Here is a 12294-nt window from a genome sequence, read left to right on the forward strand (position 1 = left end):
CGAACTGAGGAGGGCAGAGGGTGGGATTCCAGACTCCTGCAAAATGCATGTGTGTCTTAAAAATGTCATGACTTCCACTAGCTATGGCAAGTGCTGCAAATTCCCAGCTGTCACACAGACAGCCAAGTTTCTTCAGAAAATATATAAAATAAAAAAGGAGTGTGAGCCCAGGGCCCTTAACAGGGATGGTTAGGGGAATACTGCTGGTCAACAACTGGACTGGGGTGTTCTGAAGGGGAATAGAAGGCAGGAGTGGAAGCTAGGGCTCCTGGGCTGTCACATGGCTCTGCCTTGGACCAGCACTGTGATCTTGGACAAACCGACTGTGAGCACACACACACGCAGACACACAGACACACAGACAGACAGACAGACAGACAGACAGATAGACACACACACACACACACACACACACACACACACACACACACACACACACACGGGGTCGGGGGAGCACCCTCAGGAGCAGAGCCACAGTGGGGGGACACTAACTCACAGCTTTCAGGATGCTGACGGCCTCCTTGCTGAGCCAGACAGGGTAGAGCACATCATCATGAAGGATGGATTCAAACAAGTCGTCCTCATTGTCAGCTTCAAAGGGGGGCTGCCCAGCCATCATCTCATACATCAGCACGCCCAGGGCCCACCAGTCCACTGAGGGGCCATACTCCAGCTCCTGTAGGATCTGTGAAGGAAACAGACAGTGTCAGGATCATGTAAGAGCCCAGCTCCAGCAGCAACTCTCCCACCAACTCTTGTGGGGACGTTTGTCCTCCCTGTCCACCTTGCTCTGCCATAGTGGAGCTGTGCTACCCTGGAGTGTGGGGTGGGGCACTACCTCAGCTTTTTCAGGGAGGCTTAAGTGTGGGAGCCAACTGTCCTCTCTCCACAGTGAGAATCTACTATCTAACCTCTGCTGGGAACAAAGGCCATTTCTCTGTTCGTGTGCCAGATAAAGCTCCCGAGCAGCATTTAAGTCCACTGTCAAAAGATGAGAGCACGGCTTAACATTAACTCGGGGTTAGAGGAGCAGGATATAAACTTCAAAAGGCGGTGCTGAGAGGGACTGGTTGGGTAGCAAGTTCAATTCCCATCCTACATAGCCTGGGGACCCTGACTGCCCGTGTGGGAATGAGACCACAATCTCTTTTGTTTTTGCTTTTTTTCCCCACTTGAGCTAAGGTCTTACTTTGTAGCCCTGGCTAGACCAGAATTCACTATATAAACAGGATTGACCTGGAACTTTCGGAGATCTACCTGCTTCGGCCTCCTGTGTCCTGGGATCAAAGGTGAGCGCCACCATGCTTGGCTTGAAACAGAAAGTTGACATCCCTTAAGTGTTGACAACACTGACCTCAGCCCCACGCTGCGTGGAAGGAAGCAAGGGGAAAGGCCTCTCCTAAGCCCATGCGCTTTACCCAGCAGACACCACTATGCTCTTGTCTGTGACGGTAAGACTCATTCCTTCCCATCTATCTTTCTGGTTCTCTGAGTCTCACCAATGAACTTGTCATTTAGTAGACCCCTACAGATCTCCTTTCTTTTGGGGCTTACCTTGTGAATGTCTGTTATCCTTTATGGGCAAAGCCAAAATTCAATCAGTTCTGTGACTGTCTTGTGAATTTTATCTTTGACCAGGGCCACACTCAGCAATGTGCCCTCCTCCCAGCCACTGCGTATCTGGCCAAATGGATAGTCAGGGCATGAACTCAGGATGAACCCATGGAGAACATGCCACACACACCTTCCCACACCAAGTCCAGATCCTTTGGGATTGAACAGAATTCAGTAGCAGCATCTAACGACACGAAGTCCACACTTAGCTTAGGAACCTTCTCTATTTGGGATGAAGAAGAGTGTGAGAGTGTGCAACGGCTTCTATAGTATTTTTGACTGATGACCTGTTTCCTTAGCATCTGGGTGTTCTCTGTCTGGTGGTTAGTGCAGGGGACCTGGAGAATCAGAACTTCGGGCTTCACTGGATTGGGGCCCCAGGCAAAGCTTAGTCTCCCTCAACCTCCTGAGACCTAGTAGTCAGCCTGGCTTACCAAGTCTCCTCTGTAGCACTGGTTTCTGTCCTTCAAGGTTATGCCTATGCCAGATCACCTCCTTTTCAGGTTCTTCTGTCCTCTGACATCCTAATGTCTTGCCTGTTCCTAGGGTTTGTGGGCACTTCCCTTAGTGTATTTTCAGTCACTTGTTCACAGCCAGCACTCTCCCTGGAGCATCTGGCAAGTTCCAGAGAGTTGATTGCCTATCACTTTTCCAGAGCCTGCCGTGGTGCCCAGATCATTCATACGCTTTTTTTTTTATAAATTATTATTTTTTAAAGATTTTATTTATTATTATAAATAGGTACGACGTAGCTGTCTTCAGACGCACCAGAAGAGGGTATCAGATTTCATTACGGGTGGTTGTAAGCTACCATGTGATTGCTGGAATTTGAACTCAGGACCTTGGGGAGGACAGTCAGTGCTCTTACCCTCTGAGCCATCTCTCCAGCCCCATTCATACTCTTAAAATATAGCTACCACTCCACGCCTTACACTGTGTGTATTTTACTCAGTGCACCGCATTAACTCTGAAGCTCATGGTCCCTGCTGATCAGTCGACCACTTCAGCCATTTCTGGGTGTATGGCTGGCACCTGCACTTCCGTGGTTTGTCTATAAGCTTGTGTATCTATGCTCACACTGGAAGGTGCTGTGGAAATGGCCGGGTAGCCTTATCCAGCCTTGGTTTTGGTGGAATCTTTTGTAAAATTCCCTTAACACTCAGCCCTGATTATCTGTGGCCTGATAACCTTGCCAGCAATGGAGCTGGTAAGGAAGGGAAGGGAAGGCTTTGTGTGCCTTCAGAGGGTATCTGGTAATGGAAGCCAGCTCCTCGAGATGGTCAAGGTTTGGGGGTAAGAGAGAAGGACAAGTATGGGCCCGGATGGAACCGGGTGTGACTCAGAACTGAGAGCCATTTCTCGTGTAGCAGGGGCCAGAAATAAGCAGGGACAAGTTCCAGGGGGTGTGAGCCAGAGGAGCAATGTAGGTAGAGAGGGCTTGGCAGAGCTGATTGCTAAGAAGGTGGTTCTGGTTTCAAGACTAGCCTCTGTATGCCTTCTGAAGCACTCCCTCATCTAAACCCATGAGAGCCATAAAGCAGCTTACTGAGCTGGGCAGGGCAGGCATTAGGATTCCCATTAGGATTCCCAGGAACTCCAGGCTCCAATACACTTCTCAACTTTATCAAGGGTACACGAGGAGATTCTGGGCAGGTCTGGACTCAACTCTCAGGACTGTTTCTCAAACCCCATGATATAACCTAACAGTGAAGAGACCACGGGAGGGACACTTGGCCTGTTCTTGTTGTGAGCTGCGCACGTTTTTTCCTGAGTGGATCTTTAACTGCTTTCAAGCCTCTGGCCATTGTGGCATTGGCTCACAGAAGGATGGGAATGAAAGACTCTCTCCTGGTAAAGTCCCAGGAGAGGCCTTCATTTCATCTATTCCTCTCTGCTGTTGACTGGCTGGTGTTCTTGCTAAGGGAACACAGCACACTGACAGAAAGGCTGAACTGAGCCACTGGGCCACAAGCCTCTCTCCCACCTTCTCCCTGTCTCTCTCTCTGTGTTGTCTGACCTGTGGACAGAAGCCTGAAGGCTGTCCTTTATCAATTCACTTGGCATTGGCAATGAATTCTAAACTAGAGGTTCCATGTCAGGACAAGAATACAAAGGTGATCTTCCTTTTTCTTAAAGAAAAACCTCACTAGGCATTCACTGGATGTATTACAGTATAATCAAGGTATAAGTGGCTATATAAAAAGCAGGGTGAATCCTTTCCTGTGCACTTAAAACATCTCTATACGAGTACCTTAAAAAGGAAGAATAAGAATTTTATATTGAAGACACATAGGCTCAGATTCCAAGTCAGAGGCCATGGGATCTACTACCATGGCCCGCTTACACGAGTGGACCCAACAGGTGTTCTATATCCACAATTAACCCAATATGGAATGTTCTGGAAAAGCAGCACTAACTCCAGGAGACATATACAAGGAAATGATACTTAACAATATCGCCCCTGGAACCAAGAGAGTAATATGCAATGTAAACAGTTCCATCCTCCAGCTGTTCAAGGTCACTGAGATCAGAATAGTTTAAGTATTTTGTGACACAGGCTCTCAGGGATCTCACTCACGGTAGCCGCAGGCTTGCTGTGCAGCTGAGGGAGACCTTGAACTTCTCACTCAGTCTTGTGCTTTTACCTGCTGAGTGCTGGGATTACAGGCTTGCACCACAGGCTTGGTTTACATGGTTGCTAGGTATGTACCATGAAGGCTCTCCTCAGCCTGTTGATGTGTACTCTGGTGTGGCTTGCCTTCTTCCCAGGATGGACATAATAAAGATTCTCCTACAGTGAAACTCTTAGCAGGTCCATAGAGCCTATGGGATTGAGTTCACGTTCCCGGCTCCTTTATCTTAATTTTGTTCATTATTACAAGCACTAACAAACCATTTGCTCTATCTATACTATTTTTAAAATGTGTTTTATTTTACTGATTACAGTGGTGTGTTTGTGCTGTGTGTGTGTGTGTGTGTGTGTGTAGGTCACAGGTCACATGGCACACATACCCTGTAGACTTGCTACCTCAGTGGAAATGGCAAAGCATTCCTGGTTTTGCTGTGAATTGGACTCTTCAGTGGACTTTCAGTATTCTGATTAAGTAAGAAGTTAAAACTCTCCTGCAAGTCAACCAATTTCTGTTAGTCCGAGCTCTGGTGGTAGTTCAGGCCTAGGATGGATGCATGATACTTAGCAAGGACTCACTCAAGCATGGGGATTAGCCGGTCACTCTCAGCTCACCAGTCGGTCCTCACTACCACTCCATCCTTACAGAAAAATCACGAAACCATTTCCCTTCCTGTCTCTTACTCCCAGAAGCCATCCTGCTCTTGCAGAGCCTTCTCTTCGTATCCTTGGATGACCCCCACATGCATGGTATTGGGTTGTTGCCTCCCTTCTGACACTAAGAGAGAGAAGCTAACTCTGTACATGAGCCTTACCTCTGGAGCTATATAGTCAGGAGTTCCACAGAAGGTGGTAGTTGTCACACCATTCAGAATCCCTTCCTTGCACATCCCAAAGTCAGCCAGCTTGCAGTGACCTTCGGCATCTAGAAGGATGTTGTCCAGTTTCAAATCCCTGCAACACAGGTCAAGGCCACACTTTAGCCTCATACACACAACAGGGTCTTTCCTGAGTTAGAGAGATGCACATACCCTAGGGAAATCTCCAGTAAAGGGAATCCTGGAGTAGGTTAGGACTTGGCTCAACTAACCTCCGTCTAGGGCCATTTCCCAACTGGTCAACCTTCAATAGTATTTACAATACCTCAGCAAAAGATAGGATCCTCCACAGCATCGGGGCCATATTAACATTAGAACTCGTATCATTTAGATCCTTCTTTGAGAAAGGAGTAGGTCTCTCCTGACCTCCATCCTTCACAAGTTAACTAGCTCAGGGGACTCAGGTTCACATAGATATAGCATCACTGAATCAGAAAAAAAAAAAACAAAAAACACAAGAGTTCATGCTGTTGGGTTTGAGAGAGGAAGATGACGGATGGCTGGTGTAGCCAACATCTGTTGTTGTATAACCAACGGTAGCATCTTTCAGGGTTTGGTGGAAGCTAGAAGCAATCAAAGGAGACAAGGGAGATGGAGGAAAAGGGAAAGAGACCAGAGAACAGGGTTCCTGAGGATAGTGAGACAAGACAGCTATGTTAGGGCCAACCTCAAAGAGTCTGAGATGCTGGGAAGAGGGATTTGAGCCCTGCCTGCAGGAGCATGGTCCCTGAGCAAGGTTAATCCTCTGTGGGTAGCAGGTGAGAGAAATAATCTAGAACCAGATGTTTCTGTATAGGAGAGATGAGAGTCATAGGAGTGGGCCAGCCTCAATCAAGGTGGTTTCTTTGAGGCCCATTTTTAACTCTCCAGGGTTCTAAGATTTCTTATCTAGAAACCAGGCTGCTAGAAAATAATTTTTTCCATCATCCCTACAAACCCCAGGCCTGGCTCTGTAGAGGAATCTAGACTATGCGGTTGGAGTAACCGTTCACCCTATGCCTCCCTCTGCAGCTACTCTGGGCTATTGAGGTGAGCCTTGCAAAGTAGTCCCCTTCCCGTACAAGCAGAGGTCAGTAAGAGCCATGCTCATGTGCCTGCTGGCATCTGAATTTGAGCTCCAGGCATCCCATGGGACCCAGGGCTGGATGGGAGGTGGGGCAGGAAGTGCTTCTGGACCTGCCTGCATTGTATCTGTGACCCGATTTCTGCTTACAGCTGGGATTCCTTGAGAAAGAAGAAATCGCATAGAAAAGTGCTGCTCTAAGCAAATGCTTCTGAGTTACAGAAGGAACAGTGAGCCCAAACAGCTGGGCCACTGCAGCTGGCCCCCGACCCCAGCCCTGGCAGGGAGAGAGGGCAAGGCTCGGCTCTGGCTCGGGTGGGAAAGCAGGGATGAATAATGGGCTGGGATCCAGGCTGCCAGGGTTTCATCACTAGCTGTGGCATAGCCCTGCTAAAAGTCACTTGGCTGGGCTGGAAGTACCAGTTCGGGACTGCACGCTATGTTTGTGTGCTTGTTTGAAGGACCAATGGGATGAAGTGTGTAAAAGGTGAACATCTTCTGCCACATCCTTTCACGTCTGTCACACAAGATTTAAGTTAGAGGGACCTGGGAGGCCTGACTGTCCCCTTGCAGAAATTTCGTTACTGGGAACTTGGACAAGTAGGATTGAGCAAGGCAGATATTCCTCCATGTTGTGGTACCCAGAGTTACCTTTACAAGGTTGAGATGACAGTCACAAAGGTCACAATAAAACAGGTAAAACCAGTAAAAGTGATGTTTCTGTCAAGACTGAGTTTACCTGCCCACCTGGGTGACCAAGTCTGTTGCTCTTGCTTAGATCATGAGTTCAGGAGCATCCTATACAGCCAAGGTTACCCTTGTAGAAATAAGAGACCAACTGGGAAGGAAGTAAGTGGTTTCCTTAGGTGACCTGGGCCTCCTGCTCCCAAAGCTGTTATCTCAGCCCTCAGCTCTTCTCTGCCTTCTGGCTCTTCCAGGGCCAACCACAATCTTAACTAGATAAAATGCCCGAGTACCTGCTCTCCAAACATCCCTTAGAAACTTTACTGCACCACAGAAGGGACTTATAACTCCTTTAATTAAATTCTGTTTCATACAATACATTTTGATCATGTTTTTCCCTCCCCCAGCCCATCTCCACCTCCCTACACACCCAAATTTACCATCTTTTTAAATCAAAGATGTACTTATTTATTATATGTAAGTACACTGTAGCTGTCGTCAGACACACCAGAAGAGGGCGTCAGATCTCCTTACGGATGGTTGTGAGCCACCATGTGGTTGCTGGGATTTGAACTCAGGACCTTCGGTAAGTCAGTGCTCTTAACCACTGAGCCATCTCTCAAGCCCTAATTTATCATCTTTTAAAACCAAAGACATGGGGCTGGAGAGATGGCTCAGTGGTTAAGAGCACTGACTGCTCTTCAGAATGTCCTGAGTTCAAATCCCAGCAACCACATGGTGGCTCACAACCACCCGTAACAAGATCAGATGCCCTCTTCTGGTGTGTCTGAAGACAGCTATAGTGTACTTCCATATAATAAATAAATATATAAAAAAATTAAAAAAAAACAAACGAAGACACGAAAACCAAAACAAACAGGAAGAAAGAAAAATGAAAGAAAAACTCCACAAAAGTAGCATTAAAATCCTTTATGTTGGCTGGCTGCTCTGGGCATGGAACCTGGCCTGGAGAATGCTGAGGCACTCTGTGACACTCCAGTGCAATGGATGCCAGTGGATGTCAATAGCAGACTGCCAGTGGATGTCAATAGCAGACAACTTCTAGGGTAGGGTTGGCACCATGTCCACTTCCTCGTGCTGGCCCTGTGTAGGTCTTGCACATCTTGCTCCAGTCTGAGCTCACATATGCATCAGTTCTGTGGTGCTAGGGGACACACACTGTCATCTTAGAGCCACCCATCACTTCTGAGTCCTAATCCTCCTGCCTCCTTTCCCACAGATTCCTGAGTCCTGGAGGGGAGGGGCCGTGATGACGTCTCATTTAGCACCGAGTGCTGCAAGACCTCTCACTCTCTACACTGTCTAACAGTGGGCCTCTATGTTAATTCTGTATGTGCGTGTGCAGGACAGGGTTTCTCTGCGTAGCCCTGGCTGTCCTGGAACTTTACTCCATAGACCAGGCTGGCCTCAGAGGTCCACCTGCCTCTGCCTCTCAAGTGCTGGGATTAAAGGTGAGCGCCACCACTGCCTGGCCTTTGTGTTAATTCTTCTCTGAAGCAGCTTCTCTGATATGAGCAAGGGTAACAGCAGTATGTCATGAGGCTAAAGATCCCAAGTCACCACCAGCCCGCTCTGATCTGATCTGACTCAGGTTGCCAGGCAGAGTCATCTAGGCTCTGGCAGGCACCACCCCTCCTTCTCATAGGCTTCTGGCTAGTTAGGGACAGCCCCTCGCTTCTTCCCACCTCCTGGTCCATTCCTTCCTGGCCTCTTTGCTTCCTGCCTTCTCTTCTCCCTGGGGAAGGAGTTGACCCAGCTGCTGTCACATATGAGCAAGTCCTACAGGCGCCCTTGGCTATGACCTGGGTTGGCCTTAGCCAAAACACTCCTTCCTACCCTGTAGTCACTGATGTATGGAGTCCTACCTCTGGCTCCTTCCTCCCATTCCCACTCTGATATCTGAATCTTTGAAAATTCTTAACTTTGCACACAAAACCAAACCCAGGAAGAGTGAGTGACTTCTTTCTTTTGGGACAGAAGGTTTAAGACAATCCCTGGGAGCCAGCCTGGCTGCTGTTAGAAGGCCATTTCTCTGGAGATCTTCAGTCTCATCATAAAGTGTCCATCCCTCTAGGGCAAGCTTAAGCAGTGTGTGTGTGTTTATGTGTGTGTGGGGGGGTGTTGGGGGGGCTTTAGCAGATAGGATCCTCAAGGAAGCCAGGCCATGCCTGCTAAGGGAAGAGGCAATGTGCTTCCCCATGAGGAGTAGGGGAGAGGGATGCTGAAGGAAGCAGTGGAGGACAGTGTTGTCCCCTCTGGTTTCTTTCCTTCTCCTCTCCAGCAATGGCTCCCTCTGACCCCTGGCTTTGCACTTCCCTAGGCCTGCCAGGAGTCTCTCACCTGCAGCTTTTAGTGATATTTAGATGAACCAATAGGAGAGTGTAGGCCTCTAGGAGGGAGGAGGGTTGGGAATGATGCCCAGCTTTGTCTTCTCAGAGGTCCAGCTCTGGAGCAGGGAAGGGTTTGAGGAGGCAGGGGTTGAGTCTTTCCTCCTGGAGAACGCCTAGGTGCTCAGTACCCAGCTTAACACAGAACAAATATTTAGCTATGGCAACCAATAGTTTTTGAGAAAGACAACTGCCCAGGTACTGACCTCATCATCTTAGCTCACAAGCGCAAGCGCACATTGGTGGTCTGGGATTATGTTTATGTTTCAAGGACTAAGAAAATTGTTTAGAATATGGCCTTTAGTTGTCCCCTGCCCTTCTATGAGCCAATGTGAACCTTTTCTTACTTCATTGCTAATGCCATTTATGTTTACCCTTCTTAGTGGCTCACCAAGCTGCCCTCCTCAGAAGCCAAACCTCTATCTAACCTTCCATTGGCAACAGCGGATCTGCCTGCCTCCCGACGTTTTTTGCTGACATGCTATGCTGCCCAGTTTTGGTGTGTGCTAGGTTAAACAGTATCTCAGAACATTCTTGCACTGCTGTAGAAGTTTCAGCATTTGCTTTAATATGTTTAAGAAGGAGCTGGAGGGGTGTGTGCGTGTATGCCTATATGCATGCATGTGTACATGTTTTCTGTGGCAATTGGTCCTGATTCTCAGCAGCCCTTTCCCATTAGGACCCAGACTTGGTGCAGGATTATTATCTGACTTTGGTTGTAGCTATTGGAGTTTTTACTAATATCATTTATTTTTACTTAATTCAGTGGCTATTCAGTTTTACTGGTTTTGGATTCCATGTCTTAGGTTGATTTTTTTTTTTTTCCTTTTCAAGTAATATATGTATTCTGCTCTTATTTTACTTTCATTTTTACAAACATAAGTCATTAGTTCACTTATTATTCTGACAAAATTTGGAAATACACCTCCAACTCTCCTTGTTCTTAGAAATCTGGAAACAACCTGATTAGTCTTTCCCCAATGAATGGAAAATTTGCATATGCAAATGACATCTTTACTGTACCTCTGCCCTAACACTTTTCTATGGCACACTTTTTAGTTATTGTAGATTTATAATATGTTTAATACTTTGTATGGCTGGCCTCCATTTTCAAAATTTCTTAGCTCTCAGGTTCTTGTTTAGTTTTCCATATGAACTTTAGAGTCGTCTGTTTATATATATTTTTAAATCCTGGTGTTGTTTTTATTGGGAACATGTTTAAAGTTATAAATTAACTTGGGGAGAGTTGATAGTTTATGATGTTGAATCTTCTTGGCCAATAACTATGTTTGTCTTTCCGTTTGTTCAAATCTTCTTTGTGCCCTTTAGTGAGTTCCTGGTATAGATCCTAAGCCTTTCTTGCTACATTTTGTAGAAGGTTGCTGATTTTCCCAAATAACCTCACTTCCTTAGGACTATGCACAGTGATAAACTAAAATTCAAAGTCTCCGTTGGAGCTGAGCATGGATGTATGACAATCACATGAGTGGGATCTTTTCTCTCCTCTTCTCTCCTGTCCTTCATGAGGCTATTGTGCATGGTGTTAGCAATCACTTTTAACCATCAAGACAAGGATCAAGCCTTAGGAATGGTTGGATGACTTGCAGATGACAAAAGGTCTGACCGAAGCCCTGCTGTGTCTCAATGCTATGGTAACTGTACAGAAATTATTGCTAAAGGACACAAACTATTGTTTGATATTTTCAGTCTTTCCACAGACGAGGAGATTCTTTTCATTGCATCTTTCCACTATATTGAATTCTCTTAGTTTTTGTTAAGAAGTTTTCCCATGGATTCTTCTGGACTTTGCAGATCATCTATGGCTAATGATGATCACACCATCCCTTCCTTGTCAGTGTTAGTTTCGTCTCTCTTGTCTGACTCTACATAGACTAGAATCTCAGGAACAACACTAAACAGTCAGGGTGATGCTGGGACTGGAAAGATGGCTCAGTAACTAGCAGTGCTTATTCTTTTGGAGGACCCGAGTTCAGATCCTAGTACCCATATCACACAGCTCCCAAAAGTCTGTAAGTCCATCTAGCTCCAAGGAACCTAACTTGCACTTTGGGCTTCCTTGGGCATCTGGACATACATGGCACACACACATTCATCAATTAAAACAGATACTGTTGGTCCTAAGCACCTTCCGAGCCTTTGATTCTAGAAGGGTCATTCCTAGAAGTGCCCCTTAGGTAGAGTCCACACACATAGCCTTTGCCCACCAAGCTGCTTTACACCCCTCTACACTAGACTGAAGACCTGTGAGAACTTCTCAGGAGCCACACTCCTTTCCCTGGCTGGTCAGAGGCCCTCAAGGATACTGGCTGTGAGCAACAGGACAAGAGCAGGTCTTCAGTCCCAATCTGGTTTAGGATTTCTCAGTCTTAGTCTTTGGGGACTGCCGAATGCTGCCATCCCTGGTCCTAGTGTTGGATGTTAGTACTTATTTCCTCTATTTAGAATAGTCAAAGATATCTCCAGACATTCAGACGTCTCTTGTAGGGTCTCAAGCAGAACAACCATCATTCTAGTGGAAGTCACATGGATTATGATCCAGTCATGGTTCTGAGCTGGTCCCTCATTCAGGAAAAAAAAAAAAAAAGAACATGTAGACTGGCCTGGAGTATTTGTTTCATTACTGGGAGACGGGAAGCTTGCTGTACTAACACTGGTAATGTCTGGCACCATCAAACCCACCTTTGGAAGCAGATGGGAAAATGAGGATCAGAAGGAGTGACTCGTCTGAGGCCTCACCATGGTAACTGTGATTACCTTTATGGAGATTGCAAGATGAGTTGGATTCCCTGCGCGATACAGAGCAAATTCCTTTGGGCTGGGAAAAGAAGGCTGTGGTGAGAAGGGAACCACAGGGCCTGAGGTCAGAGCCCTGACAGGGACAGGCTTCTTTAGAGGCAGGATGGCATATCCAAGGCTCCCCCTGGGGCAGGAGTGCAGACCTCTTCCAGAAAAAACAAAGGATGTCAAGAAAGGAAATTCCCAAACCGTGTACTTACC

The 12294-nt window shown here is 46.9% G+C and overlaps 1 protein-coding gene across 1 annotated transcript in view; it reads right to left on the reverse strand.

Annotated features, from left to right (window-relative positions):
• The window catches only part of Prkce (protein kinase C epsilon), a 506175-nt gene that overhangs the window by 30900 nt on the left and 462981 nt on the right, over positions 1-12294 (reverse strand). Inside the window, exons 12-13 of the mRNA XM_031357603.1 lie at positions 5059-5197; positions 497-685 (exon numbers count right to left, since the gene is read on the reverse strand). Coding sequence (XP_031213463.1) covers positions 497-685; positions 5059-5197 — 328 coding nt within the window. The remainder of the gene's footprint in view (positions 1-496; positions 686-5058; positions 5198-12294) is intronic.

This window comes from Mastomys coucha, unplaced genomic scaffold (genome assembly GCF_008632895.1).
Source record: "Mastomys coucha isolate ucsf_1 unplaced genomic scaffold, UCSF_Mcou_1 pScaffold6, whole genome shotgun sequence".
NCBI lineage: Eukaryota > Metazoa > Chordata > Mammalia > Rodentia > Muridae > Mastomys > Mastomys coucha.